General features: G+C 51.7%; 1 protein-coding gene across 1 annotated transcript; it reads right to left on the bottom strand.

Moving 5' to 3' along the window:
- BPIFB3 (BPI fold containing family B member 3) lies at positions 1-15,185 on the bottom strand. The gene is made up of 15 exons (XM_055543217.1): positions 15,074-15,185; positions 14,167-14,323; positions 13,623-13,727; positions 13,046-13,186; positions 11,548-11,611; positions 9,461-9,521; positions 8,591-8,682; positions 8,276-8,455; positions 6,869-6,922; positions 5,104-5,274; positions 4,191-4,258; positions 2,503-2,545; positions 1,654-1,717; positions 973-1,049; positions 1-165 (listed from the first exon to the last, which is right to left on the bottom strand). The coding sequence occupies exons 1-15, from the start codon at positions 15,183-15,185 to the stop codon at positions 136-138; spliced, it is 1,419 nt and encodes a 472-aa protein (XP_055399192.1). The 3' UTR covers positions 1-135.
- Positions 15,186-22,520: the final 7,335 nt, after the last annotated feature.

Raw genomic sequence — 22,520 nt, 5'->3', positions numbered from 1 at the left:
GGGGGCCCTGGGTGGATAAGGGACACTTATACTGTCACAGACACAGGCTAGAGCCTGGGAGGGAAACTGAGGCAGATGGGCAGGTGGGCAGGATTCTGGCAGTCAACACAGAGGGATGGCAGCCCTCTGTCAGCCTCAGGATGGCACGGTCAGCACCACGGCATTCTGCAAAGAGCAATGGCTCTTGGTTAGGTCCTCTGAGCCCTTGTGCCCAACACCCCGCTACACTCCCAACCCCTGCAGCCACTCTGTGTTCCCCACCCACAACACCAACCCCGTGCCCTGGGGTGAGCGCTATACTGGGAACACAGCTTGCATTTACTAAGTGAATGAGTGAACAAATGAATGAGCGATGAATAAGTGACCTTCAGTGTGGGAGAGGTCCCTGATTTTAGGGACTTCAGTTCAAGTGTCATTTTTCCTGTGAATTTATTGTGTGACCTTGGAACAGAAACGGGGCCTCCGACGCCTTGGTCCTTATCTGAGAAGTAGGTCCAGCATTCCCTGATCTGCCCACCTCCCAGAGCTGTTCCAAGACTCAAAGGCATACTGGACTAAAGAGGATTGTGAGACCATGCCCATACTCAGCAGGAAAAAATGCCCTGATCTATTAGAGAAGGCTGCCACAGGCACAGCGCAGGGGAGAAACAGAAAGTGTACTTGCTACCCCTGGACCAGGGGAACTGTGATTCTGTGAGGAAACCTGAGATCCCATCCCACAGGCCAGTCCTGTGTCTGAATTCAACAAGAAAGAGCTCTGTGACTGCTTGCCAAAATCCGCCTTGGGCAAGTAAGGAAGGAGCGCTAGAATGTATGTCATATATTTGCCATTCCCAAGTTAGGTAGTTTATAATCCCTGAGCAACCTAGAAAATGGTGCAGCAACAGACCTTGTCAGAGGCAGAGCAGTCCCCTCTCCAGAGACAAGCTTGAGGCCCATCAAGGCTTACCCTTCCCACCATGGGAAACTCACCTCTATGATTGCCAGGGCCGCATTGGCAAAATTGACATTGAGAACCTTAGGCAGGGGGATCCCGACATCTAGGTTCACTGTGAAAAGGATGTGGTTGAAAGCAAAGATATGTGAGGGGCCAAGGTAGGACCTGATGACCCTATTCCACCACTTTGAGATAGCCAATTCTCTTCTTGGAGACTCAGGTTCCAGTGAGACTCCTACTCATCCTACTAAACCCAAACAAAAATGCCCCTTTTCTCTATTGTCTTAAGGGGTTCCCTCAGCAGAGCCTCCTTGAGGTTCTCTCAGTCTCTTGCACAGTCTGGGTCATTTATATTCTATTCATTTGTTTATACAACTATTTCCATCTGGATTGTGAGCCTGAAGACACGATCCACGTCAGATAGCTCTTGACACCCAGAGTTGAGCATGATGCAGGAGCAATCCATATTGTTTGATTGGAAACAATCCTAGTTTCTGTATCTTAGAAAGGGGGATCAAGCCCTCTCCAATCTCAGTGTCTATTAAGAACAGTAGAGAATGATCAAACCACTTTGCTGTACACTTGAAACTAACACAACATTATAAATTAACTATACTTCAATTTTTTAACAAAAGAGCAATGGAGAGAGGCAATGGATTTGGCAATCCTGAGTTCAGACATTCTGTGTCCAAGAAGACACTTAAGGCTTCGCTTACCATTGAGCTTTGGCACATAAGCTAGCCGGACCACACTGCTGAGCCATTCTTCTAAACGGGATGCCTGCAACAGAGCATGCAGAGAGGCTGGAAGGGGTGGCTTTGCAGGGAGCAGTACCACCCTTCCCGGGAAGAAAACTCCAGTGGTCCAGCTGCCCCAGCCTCCCCACAAGCCTGATGACATAGCTCCTAGTGGGCACAGGAACTGCTGGGGTGGGCAGTCCAAGAGTGACCCCAAGGGGACTCTGATTTAGGCAGGCTTCACTCTGGGCCCCGTGAGCTTGGAAGGGCTGCTCTCCTGGAGGAAGGATCTGGGGGTCCTTGTGGGGGCCTGTGTCTGAGAAAGAGGGAGGAAATGAGCCCAGCTCCAGTAATTCTGTGTGGTCTGACCTTAGATTCCTGGGAGTTGAGAAACACTTAGAATGATCTAGAATCTGAAACCATCATGAAATTCTAGAACCTCGGGACTTTGTAAGAAGCAGGAAACTAAGGGCTCTGTGAGTCTCTGAAATGTTAGAACCTTCTGAGTTCAAGGACCTTATTACTTGTGTGAAGTTCCAGAATTTTGAGCCCTTGTGAGGTTCTACACATTTACAACTTTGTAAGGTTCCAAGACTGAAAGACCGTGAGATTCACTTTCCTAAGACAATGACTGTTTGACAAGTGAGTGCACGTGTGTGCAGGCACACACAGAGACACACCAGCCGGGATGTTTGTCCACTCCGTCTTTTGGGGGCAGAGCCCAGACTGGGGCCAGCTCAGTCATACAGCCTGACTCATCCTGCTTCCTTTCCACCCTGCCTGTAGACCCTCACCACCGCCAAACTGCCCAGCCTCCCAGGAACTTACATCAAAGGTGTGGGCAGAGGAGGACGCCAGCTGGACGCTGAGCCTGGCAGAGAGAAGAGAGATGTTGAGTGGCTCCAGCACCCACCACATCCCAGCCTGCCCCATCCCTAGCTCACCAGGATCAGGAAACAGGGTTACAGGCCCAACTCTGCCTCCACTCAGCCTAGATTTGGGGTCTCAGTTTACCCACCTGTAAAATGGGCTTGGAGGGAGCTAACCTCCTTCTGAAATGTCATGACTGCCACCTCCAACTCCATGGCCCTGGAACCTTGATCTGACTCCCACTTGTTTGACTGATGCTCTCTGAGGAGTAGCCCTCCCATAGACTGAGCCCTGGATACAGGGTGCTCTGTACCCCACAGCTGTTCACAAACAGCAATAAACCATCAGTGGATCACAGCTGGCCCACATAAAGGTCCAGGGCCAGAGCCCGGACACACATCTCTTCTCCTGCAGAGCTGAGGCTTCACCAGCCACCAGGAAGAGGAGGTGAACCCTGGCAGTGGGTGAGGTCTTTGTCAAGTATAGAAATGGAGTGTCGGTGGAGCCTTGTGAGGAGGGGGAGTCGGGGGGGGCAGCTGCAGCCTGAGGGGCCGGCAGGGATCAGGTGAGCACCGGGTGCCTATGGCCCAGGGCAGGCAGATCTCAGAGTCCCCTGGGAATACTCCTGCATCCTGCATCCAGGGGTGGGACAGAGAGGCCCCAGGCCCCAGGCCAAGGTGAGAGCACTGGGCCTGGAGAACGGAGGCCTAGACAGAGGACTTGCTTCCAGGGACAATGCACTTTTGGAGGCTGGGCTTTGCAAACTGTAAAGTGCTGTGCATGCATGAGGAAAGATTGTCATCAACCTCACTATCTCGGTTAGTATGATTATCATGAGGCCTAGTTACCAGAGGGGGGTAGAAACTAGAGAAATAGCTGCTGCTGCTGCTGCTGCTGCTGCTGCTGCTAAGTCACTTCAGTCGTGTCCGACTCTGTGCGACCCCATAGACGGCAGCTCACCAGGCTCCCCTGTCCCTGGGATTGTCCAGGCAAGAACACTGGAATGGGTTGCCATTTCCTTCTCCAATGCATGAAAGTGAAAAGTGAAAGTGAAGTCGCTCAGTCGTGTCCGACTCTTAGCAACCCCATGGACTGCAGCCCACCAGGCTCCTCCGTCCATATAGCTAATCCACATGAATTGCAAAGCATCTGACCACATTCAAAGACAGGTATCTCCATGGCCTGCCTCTAGGGCTGATAACTCAGAAGTCTGGACTCCTCTGCAGCAGGTTTATCTCCAGGGCCAGGTTTTGAGCAGGTGCTATGGAAGATGCCCATTCTGGAGGCGATTCTCTGAGCCCTAGTTGCCTCATCTGTAAAATGGGCCAAGACCACCCCTTGCCAGCAGGTTCCAGAGGAAGGAAGACTTTGGCAAAACAAACACCTGCAATTCAGTTGCCTCTCAATAAATAATGGGGTTTCTGCTAGTCCCTAATTCTTTTTTTAAGTCTTTATTGAATTTGTTACAACACTGCTTCTGTTTTACATTCTGGCTTTTGGGCCGTGAGGCATGTGGGATCTTAGTGACTCAAACAGGGATCGAACCCACATCCCCTGCATTGGAAGGGGAAGTCTTAACCACTGGACCACTAGTGAAGTCCCCCTAATTCTTGTTCATAAAGACAACACCCAGGATCCCACGTTACCGTTCCAGGGATAGCGAGATGTGCAGCTTGGTAGCCGAGGGAGCCAGCTGGGCATTTAAAGTCATCACCTACATGAGAACAGCAGGCAGAAATTATACCAATTTGGAAAAAGGAGCTTGAAGACAGGTCTGCCTTGGCCAACAGGTGACTTCCCACCATTCGTTTCCTCCACTACCCCTTGCTGATGTGTGAGTGTCCATGCTGGGCTACGAGGAAGTCATGTGAAGGTTCTGGTGCTCAGAAACCAGGGTACTAAGGGCTGTCAGTGTTGGATGTGAGGGAGTCCTGGGGTGGCAGGAGCTTGGACAGACCCTCAATCCCACCTGCAGTGGGTGAGGGAAGGCATCACCCACAAGGTGACCCCTGTGCTGAATCCTGGAAGACAAGGAGTTAGCCAAAGGAAGGGGAGAAATGTGGTGGTCTCTGCACAAGCAAGGGCAAGGTGGGGGAACCTGGCAGCCCTGAGTAACTGGCTTAGGGCATAAGGCTGGGAAAGCAGGAGAGTGAGGCTGGGGGTGGGGGACGTGGCAAGGAATGGTATCTGGCTGTGTGGGGCCAGGGCAGAGTGAGCAGGGTAGGGACTGCCTCTGCCCAGATGTATGGTTGGGGAAACTAGCAGAGGTGGGGTGGAGGGGAGCAGAATGGAGGTGGGGGGCTGGGGAGAGCTGGAGGGTCATCCAAGAGATATCTGAGCACAGGGTGGCTGGGGGGCGGGGACAATTCCTGAGATCCTGCAGAAGCACCCGGGACATGTGTGATGAGGGAGCAGGCAGGAGTCCGAACAGTCAGGTTGACAGTGGGTGAGGGCTTCCTGCACGGTGCCCCATGGGATCCCCACCCCGAGATCCACAGCCTGGAGCGGGTCAGCCCTACTCAGAACCCCAGTGCCGGCTCCCACCCCTCAGCCGCTCACCCCATTCAGCTGGAATAAGGCTTCATGGGCCCCCTGAGGGAAGTAGGACAGCACATGGATGGTAGTTGAGATGGAGACCATGGCCTTGTGGTTCTGAAGCGTGACTGTGGGCGCTTCCTTCACCCGCAAGGAGAGCAGGAGCTGCTGGCCTGGGGGCAGCTTCCGCAGGGCCTGGAGAGAAGCAAGGGCAGAGCAGGGGGCATGGGGGCATCTTAGATGCCCCACTAATAGAATCAGCCGGTCAGTTGGTCAACAAACACTCACTGAGCACCTAGTGGGTACCAGTACTGAGCTGGGAGCTGTGGTAACAGCCTGAACCAGATAGGTCTGGTCTCGGCCCCCTTGAGGCTGACATTATGGAACAGCCCAATTAGAGTCAAAATCGCCCCTAGGACACACTTTATTACACAACGTAAAAAAAGAAAAGAAAACAAAAAACCTTCCTATGCCCATAGTCCCTACATGATCCATCTTCTGCCCTCCTATCTAGCCTCCCACCACTGGCCCCTATTCTCTTCTCTCTTAGACTCACTGACCACTTTGCTGTTCCTCCAAGCTGCCAGGCACACTCCTACCTCAGGGCCTTTGCACTCGCTGTTCCCTCTGCCAGAAATGTCTTCTCCAGACACCTTCACCGTTCCCTCCCTCCCCTCTTTCAGCCTTCAGCTCACATATCACCTCCCCAGTGAGGCCTTTGCGAGGTACCCTCCTCCACCTTCTGACATTGTATATATTCTGCTTATTCATTTGTTCAATGTCTGTCCCTCCCATCACAATGGCAGCTCCTGGAACACAGAGACTTTTATCTACTTTTCACTGTCTGCCCCTTCCACATGCCCAGCACCTGGCACAGGGCTGCTAAATAATTCAGATTCCCACAGCTGGAAAGAAGCTGTTCAGCCCCAGTTGGAGGAATGGTAAAGCTGAGGGCCAGGCCCTGTAGCCACGTACTGACTGATGCCCACTAGCCAAATCTCCCTGAATCTTCTCCTTTCTCTTACTTTTCCAAGGTCACTGCCCTGAGTCTTCTCTCTGGGGACAAGAACACTGAGACTAAGATGAAGTAAGGCAGTTGGCCGAAGAATTGATGCTTTTGAACTGTGGTGTTGGAGAAGACTCTTGAGAGTCCCCTGGAGTACAAGGAGATCCAACCAGTCCATCCTAAAGGAGATCAGTGCTGGGTGTTCATTGGAGGAACTGATGCTGAAGCTGAAACTCCAATACTTTGGCCACCTGATGAAGAGAACTGACTCATTTGAAAAGACCCTAATGCTGGGAAAGATTGAAGGCGGGAGAAGGGGACGACAGAGGATGAGATGGTTGGATGGCATCACTGACACAATGGCCATAGGTTTGGGTGGACTCCGGGAGTTGGTAATGGACAGGGAGGCCTGGCGTGCTGCAGTTCATGAGGTCGCAAAGAGCTGGACACAACTGAGCAACTGAACTGAACTGAAGGCAGTTGGAGGGAGGGGGCTACAGTCATTTGGAAAGAAACTCCTGTCCTCTGCTTGACAGAGGAGCAACAGGCCGAGGACAAATGCCCAGTTGACTTCTGGTGCAGTTAAACCCTGGTCCTTTCCTCTCTAAGCAAAATCTACTATTAGGAAAGGATATGGTGTTAGTCAATCACACTTCAGTGTGAATTTGAACTCAACATTCAATTATGACTGTCTGTAGAGCTGTATTGAGAAAGATTCTGGAGTCCATTCAAGGTCATCAGGAAAGACCTACCATGAATAAAGTTCATGAGAGGGTCACTCACCTCAGGGACCAAGGCTGCCAGATCTGTACTTGTCAGTGGGACATTGCTGGGAACCTGGACCGGAGACCAAATGGGAAGGGGGATAAACACAGAGCCGAGATAGGGATCCCTCAGCACAAAGAGTAGCTTCCTCCCACCCAACTACATACATGCATCTCCACAGACACTCATGTTCCTTCTAGTAACCAATGATGAGTGCTTACTACATGCCAGACTCATGCTAAGGGCTTTCTGAGCCTTCACTCATTCCACCTTTATAACTGCTCCAGGAAGTAGGTGCTATGATTACTCCCATTTTACAGATGACAAACCAGAGTTTCCTGTCCAGGCTCATAAGCTGGTAAACGGTGGCACCAGGCTTTGACCTTTTAAACTTCCCTCCCAATTTGAAGGCCCAGGAATCTGACCCCACATATTTTTGCTTTTTACCCCAAAATATTCCCAAATACTATAAATTTGTTTCTATCATTTACAAATTAGGACATTTCATATAAATTTGCAGTTTCTAACTTAAAAAATTGGAAAATCTGGTCACATCTGGCTTCCAGTTCAAGGCCCTATTCCAACCACCCCACAGGCCTTCAGCATGCTCTTTGGACCCCACATATAGGAAGTGAATGATCAACCCCTGCTCCCTTGGGCTGAGCCACAGATGAGGGGCCCAGGTGGCTCAGAGTTTACTGCCTTTGGACAGGGCTGATACCAAGAAAATGCCACTGGGTAAGGCTTCTGGGCTGGGGCTTTCAGACATCTGTGAGGGTGTGAGAGGGGCCAGAAGGGAAACAGACATCTCTGAAACTTCAGAATAAATGTCCAATGTCCAAATGTCGTGAAGAGCATAGTCGGTGACATCATTGACTTCCCCAAGCCCCAAAACTCCATCAGGGTGCCACCCAAGGAGGACCACACATCCCAGGTGACTGCGCCTCTGTACCTCTTTAACAGTGTTCGGGCTCTATATACCTTTGGTATAGTCCAAACTGAGTTTTCTTCTCTTCAATTCAAATATGCTCTTGAGAAAGTAGTAGGAATGTTAGCCATTCACACTTTAGTAAAAATTGAGCATTGACTCTACAAGAGCTCATCTGGTGCAGGGATAGAAAACTGGCTACATTTCACACACCAATTTTGACCAATTCAAAGTAACTTCCTGAGTGTCATGTTGAGAAAGACTCAGAAGTCCCATTCAGGTTTAGCCAAGTAGAGGCCATTATCAATTAGTAAAGTCTTGTAGACAAGTAATGTCATACTTGTCTACAAGGACAAGCATGGACATGTACCTGCTATAAAACTGTCCAAGTCTCTCTGATTATAAGAAGAAGGCTCATCAGGGCTGAACAGTGATGAGGTTCAGCTAGGTTACAACTAGCATCGCTAAGACCCAGCAGGCCAGGTTGCCACACTTACCAGCTCGGAAGTGATGTCCAGGTCAAGGGCACCGCTGGTCTGAAGGAGCCCAAACACGGTGTTAAAGAGGAACAGAGGCACAGTCACCTGGGATGTGTGGTCCTCCTTGGGCGGCACCTTGACGGGGTTGCGGGGCTTGGGGAAGTCAATGACGTCACCAGCTACGCTCTTCACGATGGGCTGCAGAGGTGAGAGACAGTGTGGCAGGATCTCAGGGCAGCTCACTCACCTGGCTCTGAGTCAGCATCCCCTTCCTGGCCTCCACTGGGACCTCACCCACCCCCAGTGGTGGGCAGGGCCTTGGTGGGCACTTACGTTGACGTCCAGCTCTATGTACTGGTTGGAGATGAGAGGCAGTGTGGCCAGAGTGAATTCCACGGACCCAAGAGCCCCAAGGGGCACCAGGCCTGGATGAGGAGGGGAGGAAGGAAAAATGAAGGAAGCCCCCATGAGCCCAGGCCCTATTTCTATTTACTGAGCACCTGCTGAATGCCTAGCACTCTACTGAGTGTTCATCTGGGTGCTACTGTCATCCCCATTTTACAGATATGGAAACTGAGGCTTTAACAGAGGAAGTCACTAGCCCCAAGCTACATAAGCCACAGAGTAGCAAAGCCAAGGTTCCTGTTTTCCAGCGCTGGTGCCACTAACCACATCATTGCCCTGCCTCTCTCATATAACACCACATACAGAGATACATCTGCCCCCAGGTTTTCTATTCTAATCCTAGTTAAGCATTTTTATACTTTTTTCAAGGCCCATTTGTGAATACAAAAGGCATCCATGTCTCCATAAGGCTCAGAGAGGCTGGGGGCCACTGTGGCTGAGGGGCCCTGGGTTCCTTATGTAAGCTCTGAACCTCAGTCATCTTGTCTGTCCAGATAATAATAATATCTGCCTCACACTCTGACAGTGCCAGACACCCCACTGGTGATCAGCGAGAGGCCTGAAGCCCCGATAGATGGAGACCTGGATGGTTCTGCGTCTCCTCACCCCATTGAACCGGCCTCAGCCCAGAACTCCACCATTAGGCCTCCTCATCATGGCGGCCTCATCAGTCTGAGGAAGACGTGAAAGGGCCCAGAATTCTCCCCCGTCCTCTTCGCTGGTACCCCACCCATTGGGGTAATGGGGTGGAGAGGTAAGAGCAGGTGCAGAGGAGGAGCAGGGTGGACCCCGACTTACCCAGCACGGCCCCCAGGAGCTCATTCACCACGCCCAGCACACTGTCCACCACGGGGCACAGCTGTGTCCAGAGGAGATGGGGGTTAACAGGAGCATGAGAGTGGGCCCCAGCCTGGTGCAGGGAATGACTGCATTTTCTTTAAAGTATTTGCTTTGGGGTCCCAGGGACCCCAAACAGGGCAGACAATGGAGATGGATAGGGGGGCACACAGGTGGGAGGCATGGATGGGCTGGAGCTTGAAGTGTCAGAGGGCAGAGGTGTCAATGGGTGGTGCAGAGGGCCAGCTACATGGGCCCCCTCAGAACACCTTGGAGGATGCTGGGGGGACATGGGGACACATTCTAGAGGCTCGCTGGGGCGTGGGGACAAGGCCTTCCCCAGAGGAAACAAATGACTATTTTCTCCAAGGTCTCAGGCCCCTCCTGCCATCCAGGTGGACGCCCGGAGACCTACAATCCGGATCCCACAGAACGGCACCTCCTACCCTCCACGCAGTCAAGCCTGGCCCGGGGTGTCGACTATAACACCACCCTGGGTTTCCCGGAAAACCCCTGGGCTGTGACAACAGGGAGCAAGCAGTTTGGATTCCAGAATCTTATCACGGAATCTGAGTCCACCGCAGCAAGTACCCCAAAGGTGGCCCAGCCCAGCCCCTTCTCTCACTCAGCCCCTTCATTCTACAGCTGGGGCCAGAGGAGACAGGTGACCTGTCCAAGATCACAGCTGTTCTCAGAAAGACAAGAGAAGGCTGTCTTTTCATTTAAACATGGAATCCCTAACTCCAGGGCTTCTGGGGTCAGGCACATCACAGAAAGGAGAGGAGACCAGACGGACTGTGATGGGAGAGGGTGAGCAGCCCCTTGGAGACCAGCTGTGTGCCACCTGCAGGAAGGAGGTACGGGCAGCCAGGATGGCTGACGGCACAAGAGAAGCCAGAAATCAGATTGCTGAGAGAAGCCTCCAGTCTCTAAGTGCCAGTAATTAACTCTTATTTTTAAAAACTCTTTGAGTCACATAAATCCTGTCTTGCAGCCAATTGTCCAGAGACCCCAGTTACTGGCTGTGACTTAAATGTAGCCACTCCCCTTGTTGAAATCAACTTGAGATGGGCCTGGGCTTCTGGGAGCTTCTCTTCTCCCCCTGAGCTGCTTTTCTGATTGGATTCTTGAAGCCCAGAGCAGTTTTGTCAACGTCAGTCTCCGATACCCTTGCCACCTCCACGGGTGTTCTTAACAAGGACTCACAAGAGAGGTCCAGCCAGGATTGGCAACCAGAAAGCCTGACTACTCTTTGCTGGCTGTCAGCAAGCCGCTTCCCTCTCCATCCTTAACAAAATGGAGCTTTTGCCAGACCAGCTTAAGTGTGGTTCAAGGGATGGCAGGGGCAGGCAGGAGCATCCTGGAGAAGTTTCATCATAAGTCACATGATGTCTTAATATATGGGCTTTCCTGGTGGCTCAGCAGTAAAGAATCTTCCTGCAATGCAGGAGATGTGGGTTCAATCCCTGGAGCGGGAAGATCCCCTGGAGGAGGAAACGGCAACCCACTCCAGCATTCTTGCCTGGAAAATCCCATGGACATAGGAGCCTGGCAGGCTATAGTCCATGGAATCACAAAGAGTCGGACCTGACTGAATGACTGAGCACACACACACACACACATACACACACGTCTTAATATACATATATGTGATCTTCTTAGACGTGTTTGCTAAGCACAGGGCTTTTTTTAAAATCATTGAGTGACCCAATTTTAATTCAAATCTAGTTTACAGGAAAATATAAAGTCAATAACAAAACAGGTGGCAAAGACAAAACAGGGGGTAAGAAAGAGACTTGGATTGGAGAACAGGTCACCGGAAGCTGTAAATTTAGGGTTCAGAGGTCTGGGGACAGACTGTGCCAGCCCACCTACAGACTGGCAGGCAGCACCTGGGACGCCCATGGGCAGGCCAGGATGGGATTACCTGATGGGCGTGGAAGGAAAGACCAGGCTAATCCTGCCTGGCGCCCAGATTAACTCAAAGCCGGGGAGGAGGGGCACAGCCCAGGGGAGGGGGAGTGCCTGGTCTGTGGCCCCACACTCACCAATTCTGGCAGCACCTTGAAGAGTGTCTGTTCCACGACCCCAAAGAGTGGTGCAGGTAGCAACCTGGGCAGAATGAGATGTGTGAAGGTGTGGCTACCACACAGGGACAGCGCCAACTCGGATGACGGGGCAGCGTGGGCACTTGGGACTCAGGACATCACCCATCTCCTCTCCTGGTGGGCTTGACTGGGACTTAGGGATCTGGGCTTAAATCTTGGCTCTGCCTCACCATGGGGCCCAGAGAGGGATTTCAGTTTCCCCATCCATACAGTGCCTGCTTTAGAGACAGCTGCTGCCACTGAGATCAAATGGGAGCATACACGTGTCTAGTGCTCAATAAAAGTCTGTTCCCTTCATCTCTCCCAATAAGTATAGACAAGTGACATTTGGGTCAACAACAGCACCTGGCTTAGGCTGAGGGTTCAGTAAGTATTTGTGGAATGAATGAATGAATGTCTGAGGGGGTGGCCTGAGGATGTGCATGCAGACAGACTTAGGTCTGTTTGGAGACTATGGGGGTACAGAGGTAGGGTGACAACCACAGAACCGCAACCACAGGACACCAGCACCCTCCTGAGCTCCACCCCCTCCATGCCACCTCTAGCCCAGAGGAGCAGGATGGAGCCACTGGGATTTAAGGAGCCCAAGAGCCTGCCTGGAAGCCCCTTTTTAAGGCTCTTCTGCAGACAGAACCAACCCTGGTTCACCCTATTCTTGGAAACTAACACAGAGCTATCTGATCACCCATCACTGCACAGGGGCCACCCCGCAAAGGTGGGATGTGGGTGTGAGATTTGGTCTGGAATGGAGAGACTAACAGGGGCTGACTCAAAAGTTGGAAAGGGTGGGGGCAGACAGCAGACAACAGTAGGGGCAGGTGCAGAGTGCTGCAAGAAAACCTCGGACCTGAGTCCAGAGACCAGTTTATCTCCACACTTGCTGCAATGTGGGTGTGTGACCTTGGGCAAATCCCTAGCCCTCTGGGCTTCAGTTGCCCCGTGGGTGGAAGGGTCACTGTGTCCTAAACACCTGGAGTAAGAGATGGATATAACGGTGCCAGAGACTTTGGGATCATTAAATTTAGGTGCTCGTTATACAGATAGGGACACGGAAGCCCAGACAAGGGACGGGGATCCCTGGGGTCACACAGCAAGTCAGAGGCTGAGCTGGGTCTCTGACATGCTACAAGCAGAGACTCAGTTCCCCGCAGATGGAGGGATCCCCATTGGCCCTTGTTCTATCTGGAAGAAGGGAGGCAGGCTCTCCGGGGCTGGAGAAGTGGGACGCTCAGGAGCGGGAGTTGCAAGCTGGGGGCTGGACCAGAGTCCTTGTCCGTGGTGGGCCTCAGTCTACAAGTCTGTGCAATGGGCTGATGCGGTGAGAGGGGGCGGCAGGGTGAACTCAAGCCCCGCCCAGCTGGTCAAGGAGACCCCGAGGAGTCCCATCAGGTCTGGACACCGGGACCCGCCCAACTAGGGCTCCAGCCCGCGGACTCACCCCGTAAGCAGGCTGATGTGTCCCAGGAGCGTGCTGCAGCGCTTGAGGATAAGGATGGGCGTACCCCGTGCGCTCACGCCCAGCGCCACCCGCGACGACACGTTCACCTCAGCGGCTAGCTGCAGGACGCTCCCGAGGGGGCTGCGACACCAGAAACTGGGGGCGTGACAAGGCAGCCAAGGCCCCGCCTCAGCCGCGCCCATCCCCGGGGCAGCAGACCAGGGCTCTGATGGGCAGCGGATGGGGTAGCCTTCCGAGGGGTCTAATCCCCACCCCTCCTCTCTCTCCAGCCTCCCTGTCCCTTCTCACGCCCTTGCGCCCCCTCCCTCACCCCAACCAGTGACCTCTCTCAGGGAGAGAGACGGAAGTCCCTGGACGTCCGTGGGATGGAGATCCCTGGAGAGGAGTAGTGAGGTAGGATCCAGGGAGAGAATAGGAAAGCAGGAGTCCCTGGGAAGGAAGTAGGTTGGGAGGAAATAGAGGTTGAGGGGGTGAGCCTACGGAGACAATAGGGTAGGGGGTCCCCAGTGGGGTGGGGTGGGGAGCCGTAGGGTAAGAGGCCCAGGGGCACACTCACCCAGAGCCGTGCAGGCCCACCTTGGTGTGCAGGTTCAGCTGCACCCCAAACCCTGGCAGCAGCTTCACAGACACCTTTGGCAGTGTGACTTCCTCCACCTTCAGCCTGCGGGGAGGACAGGGCCACTGACATCCCCCCGCACCGGTCCCTTAGTGCCTGGACCCACCCAGACCAGGCTGGTCAGGACAGAGGTCTTTGGAGCAGACACTTGAAGAGGAGGAAGGAGGGAGCCCTGAAGATACTTGGATTAGCCTAGAGAGACTGAGAAACTTGCCCCAGATCACACACTCACACAGTTATTGAAACTGATCCCACAGCTGGAACCCTCAACCACAGGGACGTGCTGCCTGACATTCAGTAGACCCCTTATCTTCTGACTCAGTTTCTAGGACTCCCTCTCTAAGGCTCCCCATGATATTCCCACTGCCTTCCAACAAATTAAAAAAGTCAAACTCTTCTCTATTCCCTGAAGCAAAGAAAAGACCAGGCTACCTGAACAGCACGCAGGAGGTAGACAGTCACGCGGCCACATTGTGAGACTCACCCAGAAAGCTCCTCAACAACGCCAAAAACCCCTCCATAGCTCAGCAAGCCACCTCCTCCGAGCAGGCCCCCGGAGCCCAGGAGGCCCTGGTTCACAGACGTGAAGGTTCCCAGCACGTTCTGTAGAATGGGCCCACCGACCAGCGAGTTCTGGATGGCTGCAAAGAGGGCAGGTGGGCGGGGTGGGGGGGAGGCGGAAGTGGTGGAGAGCCGAGGGGAGGGGAGGGGGAAGGAAGTTTCATATTACAGATGAGAAAACTAGGGCCCAGAGAGGGGCAAAGGCACACAGCAAATCGGGTTTGGGGCCAACAGTATGACTAGGACTCCTGGACACTGGACCACCCAGTAGCATTGAAAGGGGGGAACAAAAGTAAAGGAGGGAGCACCCAGCCACCAGAGCTTGAGCAAAAGGGAGGAGGCAACCCCTCCTGGGCACGACTGGCCTGACTCTATGTGGATTGTGAGAAGGGCAAGATGGAAAGCACCGCCTCGTGGAGGTTGGGACAATGAGGGGAGCTTCCGGGAAGCATTTGCTCTTCACAGCCATGGTCACTCTGGGCCGTTGAGCCCCTGAGGCCCCAAATGCTTAGTAGAATTCCGCTACCCCAGAAATGGGGGAGCAGAGATGCTGGCTCAGCCAGCACTCACCGCCAGACCTCCTCAACCCTGCCCACCCCCATGCCTGAGGGAGACTCAAACTCGACTTGCTCATCCAGTCCAGTTCCCCTCTCAGAAGAGAGTGAACTACTCATTGGAGCCTGCACACCAGCCATTAAGCCCCTGAACTCTACACAGTTGGGAATCAAACCCTGTTCTCGTCTACCCCCCGAAGCACAAGCATGTAAGTCTATCTATGAGACAGTTTACACTGCGGCTGGACCCTCACACCCTGCCCACCTTGGGCTCACCTTTGCCGAGTTCATCCTTGTCGATCCTAGCGAGGGTGCCCACTGTCTCAAGCAGCCCCTGGCACGGAGTCACCAGACCCCAGAGGAGAAGCGGGGACCACATGCCCAACATTGTTGGTGTCACACCTACCAAGAATGGAAGCAGAAACCTGGGGCCATCCTTGTGCCCAGGGCTTCTCTTCCCTGTGCCTCTTCACCAGCCTGGGGCCCTCCCACCGGCCTGGCACAGCTCAAGTCCAGTTTCACTCCCAGGAAAGCCCTCTCCCTCCAATTTGAGCAGCAGATAACACATCTGAATTTAAAGTCTTAGGCATCTGTGGTCCCAGGGAGCCTGGACCTGGCTCTGAGAGAAAGCCGTAGAGGGCCTTCCTTTCCAGAACAGCAGGACAGGATCTCCGTTTCCTGGACCACTTTCCCATTGGCTCAGGGGGCCATTTCAGAAGGTGTGGCTGATTGGAGACATTCAGCAGATAGATTTGACAAGTCCCGTTTCTCTCCTGCCTCCCTTACCTCTTGGACTGCAAGGAAATCAAACCAATCAATCCTAAAGGAAATCAACCTTGAATATTCATTGGAAGGACTGTTACTGAAGCTTCAATATTTTGGCCACCTGATGTGAAAAGCTGACTCACTGTAAAAGACTCTGATGAAGGGAAAGAATGAGGGCAGGAGGAGAAGGGGGAGATAAATGGTTGAGGGCATCACTGACTCAATGAACATGAGTTTGAGTAAACTCCAGGAGATAGCGAAGGACAGAGGAGCCTGACATGCTGCAGTCGTTGGGGTCACAGAGTCGGACACGATTTAGCAACTGAACGGTAACAGTAAACCCTGCGTCTATCCTGGACTGATGTTGAAAGGAACAAGATAGGAAGTGACAGCATAGCTAACGTTAGTTTCATAGGTTGGGATTTTTCTGTATGAAGTTCAATACCTGCCAGCCCAATTACATACCCATCATCACCCCTGCTTAAACTCTTCAGTGGTCCCCCACTGCCCTGGATATAAAACCCAGGCTCCTTACTGTACTCACAAGGACTCTACCTGCCTCTTTACCTTCTCTGTCTTAACCTTGACAAGCTCCTTCCACCTCAGGGCCTTTGCACATGCTATTCTTTCTGTTAGGGATGTTCTTTCTCTGGACTGACTCCTCACTTTTCAGGTTCTGAATAAATGTCACCTACTTGGAGAGGCTGCCCTCCTTCACTTTGTCTAAAGAAGCCTGTCTGTCACCAAACACCACCCAGAATATATACTTCAAGGCAGTTTGCGACCATGCATCGTGTTTGTGTTCTCATGTGCCATTTCTGTGAGTTCCCTGGGGGCAGGGACTGTTTTTAGAGTCTCAGTGCATAATTGTGTATTGGAGCAGATGCTGGCTGAGGGGCCAAGAGTAGATGGAAATCCAGCCCAACTGTATTCGCCAACTCTTTGCTCTGGCGCAGGCTCCGTCTCCCCAAGAGGACACCTTTTCCTCTTGCACAGAGGTGCATAAGGGCTCTGTAGGAACCAGCTGGTATCAGCAGGACTGGTCCCAGAGTGGCTCCCTGTAACTTTGACTCTCTCATAGAAGGAAATATTCCCACAATGGGAAATCAGTCAGGATTAGTGGTTCAGAAAAAAATGGGCACCTCTTGAGCCTAGGAAAATTTTGCCCTCAGCCCATGAATCCCTGCCTTTTCCCCCTCACTAAGTCCCTGTTTTCCCATCTGCAAAATGGATTTTTTCTCCCATCACCTTCCAGGTACCCGCAGTGTTCTCCTAGGGAGAATTCTTTCTGGGCCCATTATTCAGACGGGACAGCAGGATGGTTACAGGGCCAACAACTGGGGATCTGGATAAAGTTGGGGCTCTGCAGGCTGTCTTACCCTCTCCTGCAGCTCCACTAGGAGTAGATGGGGGCTCCTGGCCTCCTGTTAGCTCCTCCACCCACTCAGGCCCGGGGGCCGCCCTTATAGGCCCACAGTGCCTCTGGGGACACAAAGGGGGCGCAGCCGCCAGAAACCTGTCAATGTGTCATGTCAGAAGCAAATTGTGGTTTTCCCTGCGGGCCTGGGCTAAGCCTTCCTTCTGGGGGTAGAGTGAAAGGGGAGGACTGGAGTCAGTGCCCAGGGGAGGGAATGAAAGCCTGGGGGCTGCAAAGGCAGCCATCTCGTCCTAGACCTGGGGGTGGAGTAGGGCATTCAGCCCACCTATGGGATCTCCCTTCAGGGTTCCCTAATGACCACATGCGCCCCGATGGCACAGAATCCACCCTGCCTCCCCACCTACCCCACCTGAGGCCCAGGGAGAGAAGGAAGGAGCTTAAAGTTGCAGGGTCTTCTGTCCCTCTGCCCACCCCGACCCCAGGTCTGGCATGGAGATAGCCATGGGCCCTGGAGAGAGGAACTCTGTATAGTCCTGGGGAGGGCCACTAACCCCACCCCCATCTGCCAAGACCCAGTGTCCGCTGGGGTTCCAGAGCAGTGTTCCCCTCCTAAGTCTGGTGCAGGTGACGGTAGAGAGAAATTCATCCATCCATCCATCCATCCATCCATTATTTCTTGTGCAGGCACTTCTGCAGCACCTACTGTCTGCTGGGTGCTGGGGATAAGACCTGTAAACAAAAGAAACAAACCACCTCCCCTGATGACCAATAGAAATATAGTGCAATGAAAATTTTTTCCAGTAGCCACATTTTTTTATTTTTTATTGAAGGATAATTGCTTTATAGAATTCTGTTGTTTTCTGTCAAACCTCAACATGAATCAGCCATAGGTATACCTATATCCCCTCCTTTGTGAACCTCCCTCCCATCTCCCTCCCCATCTCACCCCTCTAGGTTGATACAGAGCCCTTGTTTGAGTTTCCTGAGCCATACAACAAATTCCCATTGGCTATCTATTTTACATATGGTAATGTAAGTTTCCATGTTATTCTTTCCATATATCTCACCCTCTTCTCCGTTCTCCCCACGTCCATATGTCTATTCTCTATGTCTGTTTCTCCTTTTGCTGCCCTGTAAATAAATTCTTCAGTACCATTTTTATAGATTCAGTATGTATGCATTAGAATACGAAATTTTTCTTTCTCTTTCTGCCTTGTTCACTCTGTATAATAGGTTCTGGGTTCATCCACCTCATTAGAACTAACTCAAATGCATTCCTTTTTATGGCTAATAGTCCATTGTGTATATGTACCAAAACTTCTTTATCCATTCATCTGTCGATGGACATCCAGGTTGCTTCCATGTTCTAGCTTCCAATAGCCACATTTTTTTAAGTGAATTTTAATAATATAGTTTAAGTTGTCCATGAAGCATATATGGCTATTTACTATTGCTATACTTTCAGCTCCTCTGTGAGTACATGAGTGAAGTCACTCAGTCATGTCCAACTCTTTGTGACCCCATGGACTGTAGCCTACCAGGCTCCTTCGTCCATGGGATTCTCCAGGCAAGAATACTGGAGTGGGTTGCCGTTTCCTTCTCCAAGAGATCTTTCCAACCCAGGGATTGAACCTGGGTCTCCCCCCTTGTAGGCAGACAATTTACCATCTAAGCCAACAGGGAATTCCCTCCTCTGTAGATTTGAAAACTTTCAAAACCCAAAATGGAAAAAATAACTTAAAAATTTGTATAGCTTATTTAACCCAATATGTCCAAAATATTATCATTTAACATTCAATCAATATAAAATTCTTAATAGACACCCTATACTTGTTTTCCCATACTAAGTCTGCACACCAAATTTGGATTCGCCACCTTTCAAGTGTTCAATCAATCTCCTTGTACAGCTGTTGGCTGTTGGCCATTGTACTGATCAGCATACCTCTGGGGAGAACAGATAAGCACACGATGAAGTAAGTCAGAGGCTGATGGCAAAAATAAAAAAGGGAAGGGGGTCCAGTTTCAGTATGGTGGTCAGGGAGGCCTCATGTGTGACTCAGCTGGTAAAGAATCCACCTACAGTGCAGGAGACCTGGGTTTGATCCCTGGATTGGGAAGATCCCCAAGAGCTTCCCTTGTGGCTCAGATGGTAGAGTCTGCCTGCAATGCAGGAGACCCAGGTTTGATTCCTGTGTTGGGAAGACCCCCTGGAGAAGGAAATAGCAACCCACTCCTGTAATCTTGCCTGGAAAATCCCATGGATGGAGGTGCCTGGCAGGTACCATCCACAGGGTCGCAGAGTCGGACATGACTGAGTGACTTCACTTTCACTTTTCATATTTGAACAAGTGTGACTTTTGACCTGCAGGAGGAGAAGGAGTGGGCCAGGTGGTTACCTGCGGAAGAGCCCACCAGACGGAAGGAAGTTCAGTTCAGTCATTCAATTGTGTCCAACTGTTTGTGACCTCCACGGACTGCAGAACGCCAGGTTTCCCTGTACGCCACCCAACTCCTGGAGCTTGCTCAAACTCATGTCCATAGAGTCAGTGATGCCATCCAACCAACTCATCCCTTCTCCTCCTGCCTTCAATCTTTCCCAGCATCAGGGTCTTTTCCAATGAGTCAGTTCTTCACATCAGGTGGTCAAAGTATTGGAGTTTCAGCTTCAGCCTCAGTTCTTCCAATGAATATTCAGGACTGATTTCCTTTAGGATTGACTGGTTGGATCTCCTTGCAGTCCAAGGGACTGTCAAGAGTCTTCTGCAACACCACAGTTGAAAAGCATCAATTCTTTGGCATTCGGCTTTCTTTATAGTCCAACTCTCACATCCATACATGACTACTGGAAAAACCATAGCTTTGACCAGATGGACCTTTGTTGGCAAAGTAATGTCTCTGCTTTTTAACATGCTTTCTAGGTTGGTCATAGCTTTTCTTCCAAGGAGCAAGTGTCTTTTAATTTCATGGCTGCAGTCACCATCTATAATGATTTTGGAATCCCAAAAAATAAAGTCTCACACTGTTTCCATTGTTTCCCCATCTGTTTGCCATGAGGTGATGGGACTGGACGCCATGATCTTAGTTTTCTGAATGTTGAGTTTTAAGCCAGTTTTTAAACTCTCCTCTTGGATGGAGGGAAGAACCCCATGGATGAAGGGAAGGGCAAGTTCAAAGGCCTGAGGTGGTATGTTCTAAGAACACAAAGAGGGCTGTGCAGTTGGAGGGGTGTGGGGGCCACGGGGTCAATCAGGTGACGCGGCCCTGCAGGTTACTGTACAGACTTACAGACTTTGGCTTTTGTTTGCAGTTCTTCAGCGGGTCCAGGCTCAGGCATTCCCTCCTCTAGGAAGCCCTCCTGACTCCCAAGCTGGCTGTGACCCCACAGCCTCCTGGGATCTCCTCTGTCAGAATCTGTGACATGCAGGGTTGTAACCATGTTTCTGGGTACTCGTGGGTCTGTCTCTTGCATGGGGCCCTGAGACTCAGTGTGGCCTGATTCACCTCATAACCCCTGAACCCCTAGCCATACAATATTCATCCTATGACTTTAGACACTGAGCCAGGTTACCCAACCACACCACTTTTAAATAAATAAATAAATCGTTTCTTGAAATATAAAGTCCAAACCCTAAGTGTACAGCTTGATGAACTTTTACAAAATTCTTTTATTTCAGAAGCCCTGTTTTGTCCCTCAGTCCTGACCGCTAACACAATGATGAGCTCAGTCTGCTCTTGAGGGTACTATAAATGGGATTGCGCATGTGTGCTCTTTTGTGTATAGCTCCTTCACACCTTGTGTCTATGCAGTCCAGTCATGTTGTGAGAGGCAATGATTTGTTCTTCTTTGCCCTATGCTATTTCATTATGTGACCACACCCAGATTGCTTATCCATACTCCTGTCTAGAGGCACCCAGGCCTTCGGGTCGAAAGCTGCTCTGAGCATTCTTGTTAAGTCTTTTGTGGACGTGCATTTATTGTTCATTTCTCTTGCGTGGCCAACTAGGAGAGGGATTGCTGGGTCCTAGTAGTATCTGTGGGGCTTCCCTGGTGGCTCGGTGGTAAAGAATCCATCTACCAATGCAGGAGATGCAGATTTGATCCCTGGATTGGGAAGATTCCCTGGGGAAGGAAGTGGCAACCCACTTCAGTATTCTTGCCTGGGAAATCCCACGGACAGCGGAGCCTGTGGGGCTACAGTCCATGGGGTCGCGAAAGAGTCGGACCCGACTCAGTGACTAAGCAGCAACAAAATGAAGTAGCACATGTCCACAGTGAATTTTCTTAGGTTTTTTCACAGGGCTCTCCCAGTGCTACTGCTCATATTCTTGCACACTGGGTACTGCCAGTATTCTTAAGACTCCATTAGAGGGAGGAGGAGGGAAAGCTAGCACCTAGCTTTCATTGAGCAGTTATTGTCTGCAAGGCACTGATGTGTACAAATCGGTCCAGTCATCATGATGACCAGGAAGGTCAACATATCATAGCTCCTGTCTTACCCTCAAGGACCCAGGGCTCTGTCTCCAAGGAGAAGCCACTGGCGCAAGGTCACACACGAGTCCAGCCGACCTGTCCGACTCTGACACTCACCATCCCCCCCCTTTAATTTTAGCACAGTAGAGTTACGGTGTTGTGTTAGTGACATTCATCCTCTTAACCACGGCCCAGGCCAGCCCTTCTCAAGGGAAGAAAAGGCTACCTACTTTCTGGTCTGCCTTATCTTCCCCAATTCCTTCCAGATCCCACTCCAGTGGAGACCCCTACAACCTCCCCCCACCCCCACCCAGCTCCCTAGGCACCTGCAAGCCACCTCAAGCACCAAGAGCCAGTCAGGGATCACGCCTGTCGATGGTAAAGATTAATGAAAATGCATATCTCCAGGCCTGACACTGCAGCCCTGCCTCAATAGGTCTGGGGTGGAGGGCTCAGGAACTGGCATGTTTAACTTCAATCTGACGTGTAGCTCTTTGGAGAACCCTGGGTGATGTGGAGCTGTGGAAGGCACTAGAGCAGGGGACGGGCTGAATGGCAAAGAGTACCCCTGGGCATTAGGACCTAGAGAGAAGCCCCTGGAGCCAGAATTCCTGGGTCCAATTCCTGACTCTGATCATTACCATCTCAGAGCCATAGTTTCCCCAACCTGCAAAAGGGCTGATGTTAATTAAAATTGTCCACTCTCACCTGACTGGTCTGGCTATGGGTACAGGTGTCCAGGAAGTAGGCCTTAGAGCATTAATGAAAGGCTGCCAAAGGTGCCTGAGAAATTCAGATGATGGCAAGATCCCTGGGAGGCCTTCTTGAAGTTACTGCAACTGAGAGTGGGCTGGGAAGGGAGAAGGCAGGCTGGGTGGTGACTGGTATGGACACAAATCTGGGGCATTGGTGGGTGGTCTTCAGTTCCCCCAGGGGGCTGCGTGGCAGGCTTTGGGGGTCGATAATCATGAGTCCAGGATCAAAGACCTGGCTCTCCTCCCTCCTTGCTCTGTGATCTTGAGCTGACCACATACCCTCTCTGGGCCCCAGTTCTTTAAAGAATGGTGATGCATCTTGCTGCTGAACGTGGTGTGAAGAAGCAACGAGAC

Source organism: Bubalus kerabau, chromosome 13 (genome assembly GCF_029407905.1).
Source record: "Bubalus kerabau isolate K-KA32 ecotype Philippines breed swamp buffalo chromosome 13, PCC_UOA_SB_1v2, whole genome shotgun sequence".
Lineage (NCBI taxonomy): Eukaryota > Metazoa > Chordata > Mammalia > Artiodactyla > Bovidae > Bubalus > Bubalus kerabau.
Note: the sequence above shows the minus strand (reverse complement) of the source record. Positions and strands in the feature narration are given on the sequence as shown.

Bases quoted from the DNA above. Each gene is read 5' to 3' on its own strand.
- BPIFB3 (XM_055543217.1), bottom strand. From the start codon at position 15,185: ATGTTGGGCATGTGGTCCCCGCTTCTCCTCTGGGGTCTGGTGACTCCG. The intron at 13,187-13,622 runs GTGAGTGTGCCC...CTGGTGTCGCAG, and splicing joins GTGGGCCTGCACGGCTCTGG to CCCCCTCGGGAGCGTCCTGC. The intron at 8,456-8,590 runs GTAAGTGCCCAC...TCACCTCTGCAG, and splicing joins ACATAGAGCTGGACGTCAAC to CCCATCGTGAAGAGCGTAGC.